At 36.9% G+C, this 20088-nt stretch overlaps 1 protein-coding gene across 36 annotated transcripts in view; it reads right to left on the bottom strand.

Moving 5' to 3' along the window:
• PAM (peptidylglycine alpha-amidating monooxygenase) overlaps positions 1 to 20088 on the bottom strand; it is a 174168-nt gene that overhangs the window by 51818 nt on the left and 102262 nt on the right. For 19 of the 36 annotated variants that reach the window (XM_081503674.1, XM_081503680.1, XM_081503669.1 and 16 more), the window contains 3 exons: positions 15838 to 16022; positions 14709 to 14780; positions 1357 to 1677 (listed from right to left, as the gene is read on the bottom strand). In XM_081503674.1, the coding sequence (XP_081359800.1) occupies positions 1357 to 1677; positions 14709 to 14780; positions 15838 to 16022 (578 nt within the window). The remainder of the gene's footprint in view (positions 1 to 1356; positions 1678 to 14708; positions 14781 to 15837; positions 16023 to 20088) is intronic. The other 17 variants (XM_081503675.1, XM_081503693.1, XM_081503685.1 and 14 more) reach the window with 2 other exon arrangements.

The raw sequence follows: 20088 nt of genomic DNA, 5'->3' as shown, positions 1-20088 counted from the left end.
GTAACTCTAACATTTCAAACTTGAACAGAACTGTATTTTCACCAAAGAAGCCCTTTTATATTTAGGCATTGTTCGGGTTATAATTTACTGTCCTTAATACAGAGGTTCAGACAGACAATCCAGTCTGTCTATGAAATGCATAAGGGCATCATAAACTGCAGATTTCTAACTGTGCTCAGAGATATCAGTTCAGTTGTTCTTTAATAGGATTCAGAAGTCTAGATTTTTCATAACCATCCTAGGTGATTCTGATGCAAGGGGAGGTTCAGGGGCGACCTCTTTGGTAACAGTTTTATTAGGTAAATTTAGAAGGAGTTAGAGCAGGGCTGACCCTATTTAAATATGAAGAGGTAAAAATCTGGGTTCCAGTCAACACCTCATAGAGACTATTAGGCTAGTCCTAATGACAATGCTTGAAACTTGTGTGTCAGAAAAAGGCACTGCATGCTAATTTTTTTCAATTATAAATAAAAATCAGTTGGGTGTTGAATAATTTATGGCTTCCTGCAAAGCTGTATTTGAAAACATCAAGCTGGCAGCCTGTGCCATTCCAGCCCACGCATGGACCGCTGCCACGCACACACACCCGTTACTTTTCTGGAGATTATCTCCACATGCTGAATTATCTGGCTTTCCACATTAGCAAGTAACATGAAACATGATCAATATCACAGAAGCCACAACACAATTAAAGACAAAGATGAGGCATCCATAGCTTGCTGGTACAGAAACCTGAAGGGAATAAGGTATTGTCCTCTAATTACAGAAGCCAATCCTGGCTAGAAGATGAATCTGATTGTTTCTGACTTGCTGGAGGTCCCTTCAGATATAACCACTCAGCTTTCCAATTAAGATGATAATTGATAATGGAACTTAAGAAATCAAAGTCATAAAAAGGGTTACATTTTACAAGTCAATTGGATGAGAATGTTGGAAGTGTAAGATTCCTCTGATAGGAATTAAATTACCTTAAAGGAAGGTGGTATATAACCATTTCACACACTGGAACTTTACGTATTAGGTTTGAATTTTTGGTTTATTCCCAATGTTGATTTGGTTAAGGATTGGTTATCCTGAATTCCGTATGCCACCCTTCCCCATATGATCCAGAGAGTTTGGGTCCCGGTAATTCTGGCTCATCAACTGAACAGAAATGGAATGTATGTAGGATTGGACCAAAACGAAAACTCGAACAAAAGTGATATCTGATAATCCAAATAGAATCATGTTTTTCCAGCGGTAAGTTCTTTTCATTGGTGAGTTTTCTCACCCATTAATTTTTATTCCCTTCAGATTTTGCTAATGTGGATGGTAGTGTCTCACATTTTATTCTTTCAAAGAAGCACCTAAACGCACCTCCTGTGTGTGCTGGTTCCCAGGTGCCTTCACCAGGCAGGGGCTGCTGTAATGACAGAACTCTGCTCTCTGCGGGCCTCAAGGTAGATACTAGTCTGTGGAATTTGTGAATTCTGTCTCTGACAAGAATAGCATTGCCCCGCTCATGGTCTGCACTCTCTCTGGGATCAGACCGACCAAGATCCTTCTTTTGGACTACGTTTGCAATCTCAGCTACCAGGTCAGACTCTGATTCTGCCTTTTCTGTAGGATTGTATTTATGCACATGAACAACATCTTCCCTTTCTCCTAGCAGCTTGGAAAGTAGTGAATAGAAATCACCTGTGGAAAAAAGAGAAGAGATAAGGGGTGGGGAGTTGATAAGACCTCAAAATTTACAAAATTTTGTGCCTTAAAAATATCATCTCTTGATTCCTGATAATAAGTGAGAGAGAAGGTTACTCTCAGATGTTGAAGCATGGGGAGAAAAAAAATGATTTTCCAGAACAATGAAAAAATAATAATGCTTCACATTTCATTTTACAAACCACCCATTTCCTTCTGTTATCTCATCAGCCAATAACACTAAATAACCTCTATTAGCAAATAGTAGAAACAAAATCACGCATATGTGACTGCATGGCATGTTTCAATAATGGTTTTCACAAGGCTGTTGGGTTGATTTAGAAGTCAGAATTCATCAGTTTTTCAAAATAAAATATTATCAACAGTTACATCAGAAAACAGCTGTATTCACAGGCAAACCCTTTGAAGTTGTCTTTCAAAGTCTATTAAAGTATAATATACAAAAATAAAATGTATATTTTTGAGCAGGTGCTATAAACACAAAAAATATAACATCCACTTGGCAACTAGAAAACCAAAGTTTTATTATCATTTTGTTAGCTGTGCTGCTGTAAGTAGCTCCAGTTGTTCATTTTAAACAAGAAATGAACAAATTCCTGAAAAATAATTTTGTGAGAAAAGAATATTTCTAAATCAGTTTCTAGCAAAAGAGAAGATTTTTAACAAACTAGTATCATTGGAATGATTCATCACTGCAATGTTACTTCATGTTTTCCTGTACTAAGAAGTAAATGTGGATGTGATAATATAGCTTCATGAAAACAAATTATTTGTAAAATATTATGACAGATTCAAAATACAACTATGGAAGGTTCATGAAGCATTTTAATCTTCATCATTTACAATTATGGCTTCAAATCCATTCAGTCAACTGTGTGAATAGGAAACATTTATAATCTCAATGAAATCATAAATCTGCTTTTCTAACAAACCCCAAGGTAACCCACAGTTCCTCCTTTTCCTCACCCTATAATAAGTACTGTCAATGAAACTTATAATTGTGGAGTCCTTTTGCTTAAGCTTTAATTGCATTTATAGCATGGTCAGATAACATTTATAAAATCATTTTTTATGATCATCAGGAAACAAAAATAATAACTGGTCTAACCAGGATACATTCCACTAAAGAATATATTATTAAAATATATCGGTGCATATTTGCAAATAATCTTGGTTTAATGATTCAAAGTAGGCTTTCAATTTTTGTTCATGAAAGCAGCTTCTCCCAGGTGAGATCTTCAATCAGAAAGTAATTACCATGTATTAGGACCAATATCAGTAAAATGAACAAAGCAAATCACAATGCACCTGACTGTGGTAGGCCACAGTGGCATTCTGCCTCACAGAAGAGAAATAGATCTATTACTGAGAAATTCTCCTGCCCCACACACTAAATATAAATAGCTCAATATGCTATTGTGCAATGAAGCACTTTAGATAGAGACTAAAAACAAGATGATTGCAGGGACAGATAAAGAACACAATTTTAAAACTTGAATCCGTGACATTAGGCTAACGTTGACAAAGGAACACAGGCTTAGAACTAGGCGTGGTTATTCAGGTTTGTCAGCAAAAATCTAAAAGCTGTGATAAAATACCAAATGCAGAGCACTTCATTCCTTTGGAATGGTCATTTACAATGATCACTGGGTTAGGAAAACAAAAATTTAGCAATGTAATATAGGCTTGGCTGCACACAAATGCACTGGCCTTGTGAGAACACTGCTTCAGAGCAGCAACTCACTTCTAGAGATTACACGCAGGAGACCACTAGATGGCTATCTCTTACACTCTATACATAAACCAGGAAGGTGCTTCCCTGCTGCCCCCCTAACCCTCCCCCTCCCACCGGCTTTTTCTCTTCCGGTGTCTGAAATATATGATATCTGGAAATGCTAACCTTTTTTCTTAGTCATATTAAGATCCTGAGTTAGAAAATCTATCTAACCTTGAGTACAATGGATGGAATAGACTATAAATGGAGGAAGCTGGATGGTCTCTACCCCAGTTTCATCTCTCAATATTCTCTTTTTTTCAGTTTATATTGTATGCATATTGGACTTTTACTTCCTTGAATGTCAGCTCTAAGAAGATGCTGCTGCTTCTTCCCAGGACATTTTTTCTCCCCAGGGCCTCAACCTTCAGACGGTCCTTAGGCGTCCTTTGTATCCAAGATGCCTGCCTTGACAGCTAGATTAAGGGTCGCTGCTACGTGCAGCTACAGCTCTCTGCTCTTCAGTATTGTTGTTACTCAGGGTCTGGTCTGCGTTTCACACTAGTGTTCGAATTCAACCCCTGACACTTAATAGCTACTCTGTGCCTTTAAGCCAGTTACTTAACCTTTACAAACAGAAAACAACAGCTAACTTTAAAAACCGTTTTGTGGATTTAACGAAGATAGTTAATATAAAATGCCCAGTCCAGCAGATATCATAAAGTAGATATCACCAAACTGTAGTTATTACAATTACTAATGACAAAGACACAAACTCTAGTAGCAACATGCATCTGCTTCAATCTACGGTTTACCTAAAATTTTTAAAAATCAGTTCCATGTCTCATTGAAGTACTGGGACTGTCATATGGAAGTAAGCCCCCTTTACATTTACAGCCCTCTATTCTCTCAACAAGTCATCAAGGCGACCTTTAGGATCTGCTTCCTGATTTTGCCAAAAGAGGTTGTATCTGTTCTTCCTTTGGCTTCTCAGTCCATTTTTGGAGAAAGAACCATCCCCACTCCTGTGTTCTGGGTACCAGCCCTCTCTGAGCCTTTGAGAGCCTTTCCTACCTGCTCTTCCTTTCCTTCTCTGACACAGCTTCTCTGCCAAAGACCTGACTCAGGCTACAGACACACACACTCCGTGTGTGTTTATCTCGAGTGGTCATGAGGGTGAACAGACCTCTTTTGACACACTATGACTTTCAAGTTTTTCCATTTTCCCTCTTTATGGAACAAGTTCCAGCACCATCTGCAAGAGCTTTCTGTGATAATGGAAACAGTCTTTACCTGTGCTTCCCAATAGGATAGCTCCTAGACGCAGGGGCAATGGAGTGCTTGTAATGTGGCTAATATGCCTGAAACGAGAGTTGCTCAGTCGGGTCTGACTCTTCGTGAACCATGGACTATACAGTCCATGGAATTCTCCAGGCCAGAATACAGGAGTGGGTAGACTTTTCCTTCTCCAGGGGATCTTCCCAACCCAGGAATCGAACTGGGGTCTCCTGCACTGCAAGAGGATTCTTTACCAACTGAGGTATCAGGGAAGCCTTAATTTTAAAGTCTGCTTACATTTAATTCATTCATATTCAAATTTCAATAACCACGCGTGGTTAGTGTCTACCTTACTGGACAGTGTGGGATGATCTCCTGCTTCACCCCCTCACATCCTCTTTCTTCCTGAACGGAAGGTATCTGCGTCCACTCCCCACTTCACTTCTGTTCCGTAAGAGTCACCTATGGGCTCCTAGTTGCCAAAGCCAATAGACTCTTCATCCTCAGCTACTGGCGGGATGTAGCACTTTTAAAGTCCCTTCAGAAACTCTCCTTCTAGTACTGTTCTTTCCAGGTCTTCACATGTCATCTTTGCTTCCTCTTATTTTGCCTAACATATGGAAATGCTGGTGTTTTCTGAGGTCTACCCTGGGCATACTTTACTTCTGCTTTATTGACTACACCAAACCCTTTGACTGTGTGGATCACAGCAAACTGTGGAAAATTCTTCAAGAGAAGGGAATACCAGACCACCTGACCTGTGTCCTGAGAAACCTGTATGCAGGTCAAGAAGCAACAGTTAGAACTGGACATGGAACAACAGACTGGTTTCAAATCGGGAAAGGAGTACATCTAGGCTGTATATTGTCACCTTGCTTACTTAACTTGTATGCAGAGTACCTCATGCAAAATGCCAGGCTGGATGAAGTACAAACTAGAATCAAGATTGCTGGGAGAAATATCAATAACCTCAGATACGCACATGACACCACCCTGAATGGCAGAAAGTGAATAAGAACTCAAGAGCCTCTTGATGAAAGTGAAAGAGGAGAGTGAAAAAGCTGGCTTAAGACTCAACGTTCAAAAAACTAAGATCATGGCACCCAGTCCGATCACTTCACGGCAAATAGATACAGAAACAATGGAAACAATGCCAGACTTTATTTTCTTGGGCTCCAAAATCACTGCAGATGGTGACTGCAGCCATGAAATTAAAAGACGCTTCTTCCCTGGAAGAAAAGCTATGACTAAACTAGACAGCATAGTAAAAAGCAGAGACATTACTTTAACAACAAAGGTGTGTATGGTCAAAGCTATGGTTTTTCCAGTAGTCATGTATGGATGTGAGAGCTGAACTATAAAGAAAGCTGAGTGCTGAAAAATAGATGCTTCTGAACTGTGGTTTTGGAGAAGACTCTTGAGAGTCCCTTGGACTGCAAGGAGTTCCAACCAGTCAATCATGAAGGAAATCAATTCTGAATGTTCATTGGAAGGGCTGATGTTGACGCTGAGGCTCCAATACTTTGGCCACCTGATGTGAAGACCAGACTCCTTGGAAAAGACCGTGATGCTGGGAAAGATTGGAGGCAGGAGGAGAAGGGGATGACAGAGGATGAGATGGTTGGATGGCATCACCGACTCAATGGACATGAGTTTGAGTAAGCTCTGGGAGTTGGTGATGAACAGGGAGGCCTGCAGTGCTGCAGTCCATGGGGTCGCAAAGAGCCAGACACGACTGAGTGACTGAACTGAACTGAAGACCTCTTCCTGTTAAGTAATCGCAGACACTCACAAAGCTTAAGCTGCTACATTTGACAAATGACTCTGAAATCTGAAGATTTCCTAGTACTGAGATCCTAGTGGTATATAAAACTGTCATCTGGAAATTTCCACTTGGATTGAATGCCCACTTCACTGCGACTTTGAACTCAACAGGACCAAACCAGAGCTGTTCCTCTTCTCCCCATACTTTACCTTTTTTAAAAATAGTGTCTCAGTATTAAACCATGTTTTAGGACAATCAATCCAGAAAACTAGATTCATTCTTCTCTCACCAGTGAATCACGAAGTTATTTGATTCATCGATGCTATTTGTCAACATCACCTTTTCCCTCCCTACCACAATTACTCATCTGAGATGCTTATCACCCTGTAACTGTCATGCTGAAAGACTCTACCCCTTATTCTTCAGGGCAAATCCTCAACCCTGCCTTCAATAGAAAAATCTGTTTGGACTTGGTATTAAAAATGCTCTATCTTTGTGCAAATGACTTGTGATTGAAGGTAACCTGTCTCCCCTAGACACTTCCCAGGTATGACTCCTTTTCCTTAGCTCTGTGAACCTATGTGTTCTGGGACAGTATTTCCTAACTCTATTCTGGGTCCTGCTGCTAAGGGAACCATATAATTTAATTCCCAACTGGGACACATTTGAGAAAGAAAGGGGTGCTAATGGCACGGTACTAAGGTGCACGGCTGTAGGATGCTGAACTGGGGTTTGAAAGAGACAGTCTGCCTTTTAAGGGCACTGGATCCAGGTTCCTTCATCTGTTCCGCACCAGCCAAAACTCTTCTCTGTGATTCACCTCAGGCCTGTCAATCTTACTATATTAATCTTTTTCTTTCTAAAGTAGTAGTCTTCTGAGAACAGGTGCTCAAGATTAATTCTCTAATTGAGCAAGTTTCTTTTTTGTCCTATCCTAGTTTGTCTTTTTCTTAAAACTGTACAAGACTCTAATAAATTAATCAATACATACATATACTACAGTGATTTGCACAATGCTGGCCTAAAGAATAGTGACTGGTTTTTGGTTTTAAAAAGTATGAGTTTTCTATTTTCTATTCTTTTTAATAATTTTCACTTACCACTGGCAATATACCTTACATGTATAATAAAATTCTCTAAGGTATTCTAAAAAACTTTTGTGTACATTTAAATTATCTGAGAAGGGACAAGTGGCAAGCTACAAATGTGATTTTATATTAAAAAAAACCCTCTCATTTCTTATTCATTATCCTATTTCCAGTGGTTAGTACTGTTCCTATCACAACATATATTCAACAAATGATTCTGGAATGAATAATGTTTCAAAAATGCCACGCTTGGCTACTGCATTAGTAAAGATAAAAAATATTTCCTTGATGATTTTAGACTGCAGTGAGTTCCATTTCTTATCCTCACTTCAAACTTTGATCTCATCTTAAGAAATGCAGAAATTCTCTAGGTCTTTAAGTTATTTGGCTAAGTGGGTTTGGTATTTGGGAAACACAAGACAAGGAGCAGCTAATGTGTCAGGAAAGTATGCAGCATAATACAAGAAAATCGAAAGCACTACCAATTAAGCTCCAAGTTTGTTAGCTGTTTGCTTGCATTAACTATTTCAAAGCCCAATAGACATTTTTCTATTTAGTTGGGACCACTCACTATTCCCTTTCACCAGTATGGAAATTTCTCTGGTTTACTTTCAGAAATATGGTGAGATCAAAGTAAACAAGATGGAAACATACTTTGAAAAACTACCCCATACTTAAAAAAATATTTTAAGATTATTGGATTAAAAAATAAGTATCCCTACTTTTAGATGCACAGAATCTTAATTCTGGCAGGCATTTTATTTTTAAAATGATCAAGAACTTCTTGGTAATCTTTCAGAATATAAACTCCCATTTTCCACAGAAATCACTAGTACTTCATTACCTAAAACAAACAGTTCTTGTTACTGCTTATTGCTCTGTGATTTCTATGGTACATGGAGAATAAATAGGATATTCATTACCAATTTAACAAAATATGCCAAGTAACTAAGCTAATGAGATTATAACCATGCAACAACAACTGTAATAAGAGGGATACAAGGAATGAAAAATGAAAGCATTTGTTTTTAGAGTTTCATATCTTGGTTTATGACTCAGGCAGAGCTGACTCTTTCCCTTCTGGTTAAAGGTGATTTGGCTTACTGGCTGTTTGCTTAATACTAACCCACAGAAATTAATGCAGCCATGAAATTAAAAGACAATTACTCCTTGGAAGGAAAGTTATGACCAACCTAGACAGCATATTAAAAAGCAGAGACATTACTTTGTCAACAAAGGTCTGTCTAGTCAAGGCTATGGTTTTTCCAGTGGTCATGTATGGATGTGAGAGTTGAATGATAAAGAAAGCTGAGCACTGAAGAACTGATGCTTTTGAACTGTGGTGTTGGAGAACTCTTGAGAGTCCCTTGGACTGCAAGGAGATCCAACCAGACCACCCTAAAGGAGATCAGTCCTCAGTGTTCATTGGAAGGAATGATGTTGAAGCTGAAACTCCAATACTTTGGCCACCACATGTGAATAGCTGACTCATTGAAAAGACCATGATGCTGGGAAAGATCGAGGGCAGGAGGAGAAGGGGACGACAGAGGATGAGATGGTTGGATGGCATCACCGATTCGATGGACATGGGTTTGGGTGAATCCCAGGAGTTGGTGATGGACAGGGAGGCCTGGTGTGCTGCGGTTCATGGGGTCGCAAAGAGTCGGACACGACTGAGCGACTGAACTGAACCCACGATATTCGTCCTACTGGCCTCAGAGACATAAAATACATGATCATGGCAACCAGCTCAAGGATCACAAGTGAAGTCAACTTTATTACTTTTTCCTTCTATAGGATTCATCTGATTGGGAAACGATCAGAAGCAGAAATGGGCTTTTTACCTTGTTTTTGTTTTTTTAGGAAAATAAGACAAATATAAAAAAAGAAGTTAGGAGATGACTTTTGTGACTGCCATATACACTGATCTATACTGGAAGGGCCAACTAGGTGACAAATGATCACCCACATCTATCTATTCTGTTATTAGGAAACCAATTCAAAAGAGCATCCGCTCAGCTTCCCAGAGCCTTGGAGGGTATTTAAAATTGCATTTGATAGATGAGTTCAATAAATAAAAATTTGTGAGCTCCTCATATATCATAACAAACCAATAAATTTTTAGTGACTGGCAAGAGAAACAAGACTCGTGTTTTCCTTAAAACAGCAAACTGCATTGAGAATGCTCAGAATTAGCTAAGAAGATGCTACTAAAATCATTGGGACTTTATTAGGGAATGAAAGGAGGGTCCTATTTTGAACAACAAAGGAATTAAATTTTAACCACTAAGCCCAGCCTGTATTTCACTCTTCTTATAAATGGTTTGTCAACTGTTACTTTAATAAGCTTTACAGCACACGATTGTCTTTTTAACTTGCAACCTTGTTCCCTTGATTCTGCTTGTTTGATAAAACATGCCAATGGTAATTCATTTTTGTTAGCATAAAACCACTGTGAAATTATTCTGTTTCACAGAAGGTGTCTGAAGACCTTTAACTATCTGGGGCCATGGAGTGATTTCCCTCTACAAATTGTATTTTTGTCATGTTCCTCCTGCCTTGGGAATACAGAAGCTCATGCTGACCTTTGAGTAGAAAGATGGATTATATGAGGGCATGAAGACTACAATGAGAAGAGTTTGGAGCCAACTGAATAAAACACGCTAAAGGCTCTTTCTGCTGAAAAAGAGATGCTGTCCGGAGAATAATGTACAATAACAAGGACACACCACTATTGTGGATTTGACTTTCAATTCTTCCTTGAGTTTTTTTTAAGGCCTAAATGTTCCCAATACAATCAATGTAAGTTTCAATACTAGATTTATATTTTGAATTTTAAACACTCAAAATTCAGAATTCTTAGCCGCTGGCACGCCTCTTAGTTTCAGCCCGCATTCCTTGCCTAAACAATATTGCCAGAAGGTTCAGGTTGTACCTTTGGTATAGTGAACGTTTATGCAAAAAATCATAATGCATAAGAAAAAAGAGGAAAAAACATGCCTCAGTTTTGTAAAAGTGCCAACCAGAACATACAAGTAAGGAATACATTTGTATGTGTCCATTCTGGAAAATCTCAACACTTTCTCATTCTGTATAATCTCCTAGGATTCATTTCCTCCACCCAGAATCACTGTCTAATTGGGTTTTATTGTTTAGCTCATTGTACTTATTACATACACAGGGAATTCTTCACTAACAACATTTTCAAAGTATGATGACATTTTTGTTTGTTTTGAATATCCATTAGTGCTGTTCTGCATGCACTCATTCACATAAGCTTACCTATAGACAAAATGGCTATTTTTAAAGCACTATGGGCAGGAATATACATATATTATGCAACCATTGAAAGTCACGCATGCCAATAATTTTTATAGTTGGAAGAAATACTCAAGATACAGTATTTTAAAACAAAGATATAAAAATCTATATACATTATGATCTAAATATTTCAAAAATAATGTATGTATATATGTATAATACATATTTCACATACAGGGTATACATATACACCCATATTTCTAGGGATTATGGATGATTTTTATTTACTTCTTTATACCTTTCTATAATTTCCATATCTTCTATAATGAATATGATTTTTAAAAGCCAAATAACATTATTAAAAAAAAATCTCTGCAGATTTAATTAAAGCCTCATTAAAATGTTTTCCACTGTTGCATGATCCAGGACAACCTGATAGGTAAAGATGTGCATATAATGAGGTTCCTCTGGTGTTTCCATAATTATACCTTTTTAAAGACAGGGTCTGAGATACATTTGCCTTTGGTCAAAATTCTGTTCAAGAGGGAGCAAAGGCAGACAAAGATCCTGCAGCAGGCTGGGCAGTTCTACACGCATTCACACAACTCAGATGTCGCTTTCAAACTTGCAACCTTGTTAGTTAATTTCCAACCAGGATGAATATTCTGGCAAAAATTAATAGCTGGCATTCTTAGTGATTAGAATTTCAAAGAAAACAAAATATTATATTTTTCCTGGGGAAACAGAGTATTAGATAAACCTGTGCTAAATAGATTATTGGTTTGCTTTGATTTTTTGTTTTCTCTCCATGCTGGGGGTACCTACTGCTTCCTGTCCATTTCTGGCACGGGTACAGTTCTTTTTTTCAGCCTATAGCATATGAGTATTTCTCTGTCTCACCCCGCCTCTTTTTTTTTTTTTTTTACTACCTCAGTAAAGGTCATCCCTTCTTTTCAACACAGCATTTAATATTATATATCATGACCTTTATCTTTCTGTCTGCTTTGCTAATGTATTAAGACAGGAAGCAGAAAAAAAATATTGTTTGCACTATCCAAGTAGAACTTTCTCTATTATTTAGCCATTGATGGGTACAGAGCTTGCCTTTGGGTACATGTCCTCTAATGGCTTCCCTGGTAGCTCAGATGGTAAAGCGTCTGCCTACAATGCAGGAGATCCGGGTTCGATCCTTGGGTCGGGAAGATTCCCCTGGAGAAGGAAATGGCAACCCACTCCAGTACTCTTGCCTGGAAAAGCCCATGGACCGAGGAGCCTGACAGGCTACAGTCCATGGGTCGCAAAGAGTTGGACACGACTGAGAGACTTCACTTCACTTTCCTGCTCCTTAACTGTTCTATTTCCAATGGGAGTTTTATATCCATGTGACCAACATAAATGCTGTCTGTTAGTTTATGGCTAGCACAACTGAAATAATTCAGGACTTTTATTTATCAGAAATTTAAAATATTGAAAGAACCAATACAACTAGGAGGAGTATTTGAACATAAACTGTTCTGGCCAGAACACCAAAATAAGGCAAAGGGTTAAGTCTGAGGGCTTTCTTTTAAAATCAGCCTACATGGTGTAATTTATTTGAATAATTAGAGCCCTCCTATCAGCTACTTGGTCAATTTAACACCCCAGGGAACGAATACAAATAGATATTTTGTGCAAACAAACATCTCTGAGAAAAATAGGACACTCTCTCAGTAATGAGTAGATTTGCCCTGTGTATTGCAAGAAGATAGATTGATCTCATTAGTGAATCAAATGGACGATATGTACAAATATACATTTGAAATATTTCTATATTTCTCTTTAAATTCCAGGCTGGTGATCCCCCGAAGACCAGCAGAAGAATAGAGAGGCTACACTGGCCATTGAAACGGCTTTTGGTGAAGTATTTGTCTTCACATAATCTAGGAGGTGACATTCTGATGGACCCACAAATGTCAACATACAAAAACCAAAGCTTTTTTCCTGCAGTATGAAAACTGATTCAGCCTAATGGTTTCTTCCTCCCAAGTTAAATAACTTAATAGCATTCTTATTCATAAGTAGAATAAAATGGTAACTACAGGAAAATAATTCATGTATCCCTAGAATTCTTCTCTGAAACCATTAAGATTATACTGGGTATACAGCCCAATATAAATATATAAGCGTATATTTAAACTTCTTAATATTATATGTATATGCTATCAAACACAGAAGGGTAAACAAACAGCAATATATAAAAGTATATCATAGGATTTGGTTTTCAGGCATATACGGCACCTCCTGAAATCCTACTGTTTGAAAAGAACTGGTTAAATCGAATATTTAAGGTTACTCTGCTAGTAAGACTTCTAAGGTTCCAATCTTTCAGAGGTGCCAATGTCTTTTTTGGTCAACTCAACTTCAAAAAGAAAACATAGTCCAGCCTCAGTTTCCACAGAAATACTTTACAAGCTGAATGGACTAAATGGGAGTCTCATTCCTTACTGTACCACATATGTTGGTGTTTGGAAATGTGTTCTAAGATGACTCCAATTATTTCAAAGATATACAGTTCAAACAGTGTGTGCAATGTCAAAATAACTCGTTTTAAGTCTGATTAAATTTCTGGACAGTTAGAGTAAACACTTAAAACTACTATGTTTAGGCTATAATTTTTGATTTCCTTACAAATTAAACACACAGCACTGATAAACTTGGCTATTTTAAGTCATACTCAATATTTCAGTATGAACCATTTACCATAAATTATTTAGTACAAAATTATCTCCTTTATTTTTACTTAATACAAAAATAGAAACAACTTTGAGCTAAGTTTTTAGGTCACTTTGTTAGAATGAGATGTTATGGAACATAGTCTGCATAATTTCAAAGTTTTTATATTTTTATATATAACTTAATAAATTACAGTTCACTCTACTCCCCTTTCAGAATGCATTTTTTTTCTTTAAAAAGCTTGAGTTTTTAATTTTGCAAGTGCTATTTGTGTACTATTATTAATGTATAGTGCATTTGCTCTAACTGTATCTTTGACCTAGACCTAATAAAATACATTTTGAATAATTCATATAGTGGTTTTCAATATCCAAAGAGTCACAAATTTCTATAACTGCTAATAGAAAAATCTTATTTCCTATATATTGTATGTTGTCATTAGAAGTGTGTTTACATTAACATTAAACTAATGTTTTAAAATATATTACATCTAGGCCAAAAATAACTTGATAACATACTTCAGCCTAACACAAAGTACTATCTTCTAAACAACTGCAAGAAAGCAAGATTCAGGAGAATAAATTTTCAGTGCCAGCACATGCAGTATACAACTTACAACATCAAATATTACCGCTTTAAGTAAACAGAACAGAGGAAGAATGGAGCCTTCTTAACTCATCAGATGGCAACTTAACACAAAATAACAATTGCTTAAGATGATAATCCCTCCTACCTTAACTGAAGGCGAAGAAGAATGACTTAAAAGAGAGGCAAGATACGGTTTAACTCAATTTCTTTTTTTCTTGAACCTCAAATATAGAGAATGAACACACCATACAAAACATTTAAGAACTTAAATGCTAAAGGTCATAAGGTTTCAAAAGCAGCCCACTAATTGTTTCTAATGATTATATTTGCACTTATTGCACTCTATATAAAAGTGACAATATTAAATAAGATAAAACAAAGACAAAAATTTAATGGGACTAAATTACATTAACGAATTGTCAAAGCCAAAGGGTAACAGTTCATTCTTTTCTCATGAATTATACATTATATAAAATCAGTAATATGGAGGCATTAGGCTGATATAGAAAGACCTAAATTATCTCAATAACTTTAAATTTTGGTTGCCTCTTTGGATAGCGAATGCTTTTATATGACCAGTTATAGCAAGAAGCACACATACCCTGTTCTAACACTTCTTCTTCTTCTCGTTTGGGCTGCTGTAGTAAAGACGTCTTGTCTTTGTTCTCTGTTTCTATAAAGGATCAAAAGAGCTGAGCATAAATTTGCAGTATATATCACATACTGTAAATAGTTTTCTGGAAATATGCTATCAACATAAAAATATTTTCAGGATCTTGTGTTTCATAAAAACAATAGTATTAAGAATTCATATGGTAGAAATGCCCTAATTCACAAAAAATCTATCATAACTACTGAGTGCCAGACTCTGGCTTAATAACTAGATCAACTACTATTTCAGTAATATATACATGATATAGAAGATGCATTAATAAAACTGCTTGTATTATTTTTTAAATTGAACTTAGGATATTTTCAGAACATTTAAAAGTACATTTTAAAAATATATTGGAATTTTAATAAATGACCTGCTTGCTATGTTACCTTCTTTTATAAAATTTCCTGTAGAAAGAAATAAGAAGTTGTTCTGGCATTAAGACTGAACTTGTAATACTCAGTCAAGTCTCATTATACTTCATTCAATAAAAAAGTATGGGTTTTGCAATTTTAAACTAAAGAAATGACAATCATGACCATTTTGCAGATGAACAGTAAGTTAAAGAACAGTTCTGAGAGCATGATCAAAAAGACTAAGGCTAGTAATGCCTCATAAATCAAGAACTGTTCCTAGCTTGAAGAGACTCATTACACAGATAATGTAAGGTATGATCAGAGATGATAACCATTTCCATTTACAAACTGTGGCACTCTTTAGAACATGGTATATAAATTCATAAATTGAATAATTCATTACTGGTTATGGGAAGAATGAAATAAGGAAACTAGAAACACAAACTATATGAAGAAAGATCTATATTTACAGACTTTGTCCCAAATGAATCTGTTTCATCACTAGTTGAGACTTTTCATTTTAACTGTTTTGTAAGGGACATGTCAAGAGGGGAGAGAGAGGATAAAAGGGGGGAAAGAGAATCAGATTACGTGAACACGTGCAACTGTTTGACAGAAGGAAGATGATTTGACCTATTAATCATAGAGTCAAGTAAAACATGTAAGAAAATGAAAAAATATAATAACATATGTTGCTTTAAATTAAACACCAATTTTACCTTTGTGATGTCCATGCATCATAACCATATCAGATTTCACAGGAATTGGAATATTGGCCTCTGGTGGTATGGTTCTGAACATATCCGGAGCTACATTCTGTGTACAGGTCATGAAAGAAACTGCATGCTTGGCTTCCATGTAATACATAATGTATAAGTTGCACATTTCATCACTAGACGTGCCACTGCAGGCAAAAAACAAAACAGAAAGAAAACAACCAACCAAACAAAAGAAACCCACAGACACAACAGATTAGTCATTCACATAAAACACATTCTTCATGCAAGAAAAATGTAACTGGTCAATCTGCCAGCAGTAGATTCAAAGGTGGACATATTGTGCATTTATTTTATAGCTTTCATTAAAATTCATCACAGTTTTCAACATCAAGAGCATACTGTCAATGGCATTTTTCCACTTAATAGTGGAGTATCCTTTTGCAGTCACTCCATGGATATCACCAAATACAGATGGAAATGACAGTTTAGTTGCAACAAGAGGCTTTCTTTTCTCTTCTAAATCCTTTTATTTTTTAGTCCTTCTTCTATTTGTTAAAACTCATTGATAAAGCAAAGTACTTTTCTCATGGGAAAATTTAATTATTTACTTAATACCAATAAAATTCAGAACAGTTCAACAGAAATATCATATATTATTTACAAGCTTATATTAAAATGGCTTTTTCCATTTAACCCTGAGAGTCTGGGATCTCGCTTTTGGTTACTGCCTTGTTCCTCAGGGCGAGATGAATCAAGAATCACGTGTTGATACTAAGACATCATAAACGTATCTCTGCTATCTGACTTGGCACCTTGATTTCTATAATAGGGAAGAAAAGAATGCATGAGGAATGATATAAAGTGAAAGCAGGCCTAATCTCTTCTAAGTGCTCAGATCTGAATGGGTAGTGCTGGGCAATTGAATAACTCAAGGTTAAAAACAGACTTTTAAACAGTGGGGTGGTCATTTCCAAGAAAAAACATTTCAAATAATATAAATCATGCCTAATGGTTTATAAAACATGTTTTCTTCTTCCTCAATTCACATGGGTTACTATGTGTTTCATACTCTTCTCTATTGTTCGGAAAATGTTGAAGGAAATGTTTAGGTACACCATCACAAAACTTTTATAAACCAAGGTGGTTCTGGCAAAGGAACATTTCCTTTTTGGTACTGGTTCTGACAATTTTTAGCAAGCCTCTGCTAATAAAAAACAAGCTCTGAAATGGACTATTTGCTGTACAGAAATACGTCAGTGTTGATTTTTCCAGCAATGTCATGCAGCACTTATTTCCTCTCCATAGCAACAGTAATGACATCAGCAAGGGAAGGGAAAAAAAGAAAAAGAAAAATCTTTTCCAAATAGGGATGTGGTTTCTCTAAGCTCTGAAAATGGAGAGCCCCTGAGAGACCACGGGAATGGTCACGGGAATCTCTGTTTATGCTTTGAAAATAATTTGGCTTTTCACCCTCCGAATCCGATACCTGCCAGGATAATTGCCTCTCCCGTGAAATATAAGCAAAGAGTGAACTGCAATCCCAAACAAACACCTGTTCCCTACACGTATCTTCATGTGTCAAAACACCATTGCTAAGAATTCTATTTTAGCAGCTTAGGAGTTGGTCAGAAAATTATGTGCTATAAAAGGAAGGGCTGGAGCCAAAGTAATAAGCTGGAGCCTCTCACCGTATTATCTGCTCTCCCCCATTCAAAATGAGGAAAAGGGTATATAGACTAAGACAGAGAAATGAGGGAAAAGGAATTTAAGGTGTGGCCCTGGTTCAGAAAACCGTGAAATCATGGTGCAGAGTGGGAAAGTGAAATGAAACCTTCCCAAATTAGGGAAAGGAAAAAACTGAATAGGGTTGTATAATAATAAATGAAACTTGCAGTTAACCCATGGAAAGATCCTTCTACATTTTATCCGCTTGGGAATGTCCATGTTCATCTCTAAACACGTGTGATTTTGTGAAAACGCCTCATCAGTTCACCAAATATAGCTCATTTGAGGTATTGACTCTATGATACAATATTGAGCTGATTAAATAAGAATCTTCACAATCACAAAGAAAATTTCATTAAACAGCTGAAGGAAAAGAAAAGTCATACTTTCTTTCTTTCCACCAATAATTGAACTTGTAGTCAAAGGAACTTTGAGCTCCAATCCAAGAAAGAAACTACTATATCTTAAACATGTTAGTATTCCAATGATCCTTAGTATCAGCCAGCACAGTTTGCCTATATTATTCCACATTCATCTTTCTTTCACTCAAAAAATCCGACTTTAAACCAAACCGCTTTCTATGTTCCTAAAGAAGAATTGTAACACATCCACCTTCTTTTCCATAGAGAATAACATATGCAATTCGACTGTTAACCTCATGCTTGTTAACGTAAGAGAGTGTGGAGGAGGACCCTGTTCTGACTGCCCCTCCAGCCCTACAAATGGCCCTTCAACAGTCCCTATCGCCACTGCTGATTCTCTAAATGATGATGGCTGGTATCACCCAGATCCCCAAATTAAAGGGCTGCTTTTCTCTCCTCTTCATGCATGATAAGGTGCGTAAGTGACAATTACTTCTTTTACACCAGCTAGCTTTAATTTTGACAGCATGTGGTAAGAGTGAAAATAGTAAGTCCTCAATAACTATCTGTTGAATGAACGAGAATAAATCATTTGTCTTAACAGATGCTTATAATTTATTACAGGTAGCATAACCTGTTACCCCCATACATCATACTGCTGAGTCAGGTCAATATTATGAACTCAATTTACAGCATTTCTCATAAATATTTATGTCTGTCTGTTTCTCTTTCTTTCATCTATCAGGGTTTTATAAAAATATATCATTGCATATTATAAAGATATATAATAGCCATTTAAGGAAGTATCAAGTATCCTGAAATGCATCATTTATAAAAACCCAAATATTGTAGAACACCGTGACTGCATTTCAGACAGTCACACGCCACTCTGGCGATTCCCTCATCCCTAGCCCTACATGTATCTTCATGTGTCAGGCTAGACTTGAAAGTAACCAATGACGGTAAAAGACTAATTTTGGAAAGAAATATGAAAACTTTAAAGAAGTTATTTTGCAAAGCTCTGAATTGTTTCTTAAAAGGTTTCACGGTGCTTTAAAACTTGTACACTACTACAAATACACATGTGCTCAGTCGTGTCTGACTCTTTGTGACCTGTGGGCTGTAGCTGGCCAGGCTCCTCTGTCCATGGAATTTTCCAGGCAAAAATACTGGAGTGGGTTGCCCTTTCCTTCTCCAGGGGATCTTTCTGACCCAGGGAGCGAACCCACATCTCTCGAGTCTCCTGCATTGCCAGGCAGACTCTTTACCACTAGCGCCACCTGGGAAGCCCTAAAACTTGTATATTAAGGGGCTATTGACCATGTAACTTTATTTGCATATAATATACTTTAAATGCTGATTAAAGTGTTATGCATGGTAACTACAAATATTTATTAGACCTTCTCATATGTATATGAGATAATTGTTTCCAAATGAAAAATATGACCAACAAAATTGACCAAATTGGTAAATATTACCTACCAATTCTCAAGAATTAATTCTAAATTTTAGCATATACACTTTAAGGCAAATTAGCTGACTTAATTAGCTTATTTGGCTCACCCCATTAAATTCTTTTGGATGTTTAAACTTGACTAAACATTTGAAATGAACTAAGAGAAGCCTCATGTTGAATATAAAATATACAATGCAGTGTCAGGCACAAAATACTGCTTCTGTGTAGATTAATTAGTACTATATTGTCAATATATACATTAGAGATAAACTTGCCTAAGATATATTACTCATATTTACTATTTAAAAAGAAATAATGTATCTGGGTTAAAATGTTATCATTAAGTTTACTGATATATTTTGTCTTAAATTCACTTGTTCCTAATGGTTGTATTTTGAGTTGCTGCTGCTGCTGCTACTGCTGCTGCTAAGTCGCTTTAGTCGTGTCCGACTCTGTGCGACCCCATGGACGGCAGCCCACCAGGCTCCTCCGTCCCTGGGATTCTCCAGGCAAGAACACTGGAGTGGGTTGCCATTTCCTTCTCCAATGCATGAAAGTGAAAAGTGAAAGTGAAGTCGCTCAGTCATATCCGACTCTTCGTGACCGCATGGACTGCAGCCTACCAGGCTCCTCCATCCATGGGATTTTCCAGGCAAGAGTACTGGAGTGCGTTGCCATTGTTGAACCTCTGGTTAAAAACTGTCCTGA

The sequence above is a fragment of the Giraffa tippelskirchi genome, chromosome 6 (genome assembly GCF_054371585.1).
Source record: "Giraffa tippelskirchi isolate mGirTip1 chromosome 6, T2T-mGirTip1v1.2.pri, whole genome shotgun sequence".
NCBI lineage: Eukaryota > Metazoa > Chordata > Mammalia > Artiodactyla > Giraffidae > Giraffa > Giraffa tippelskirchi.
This window is presented reverse-complemented; position numbering and strand designations above follow the sequence as displayed.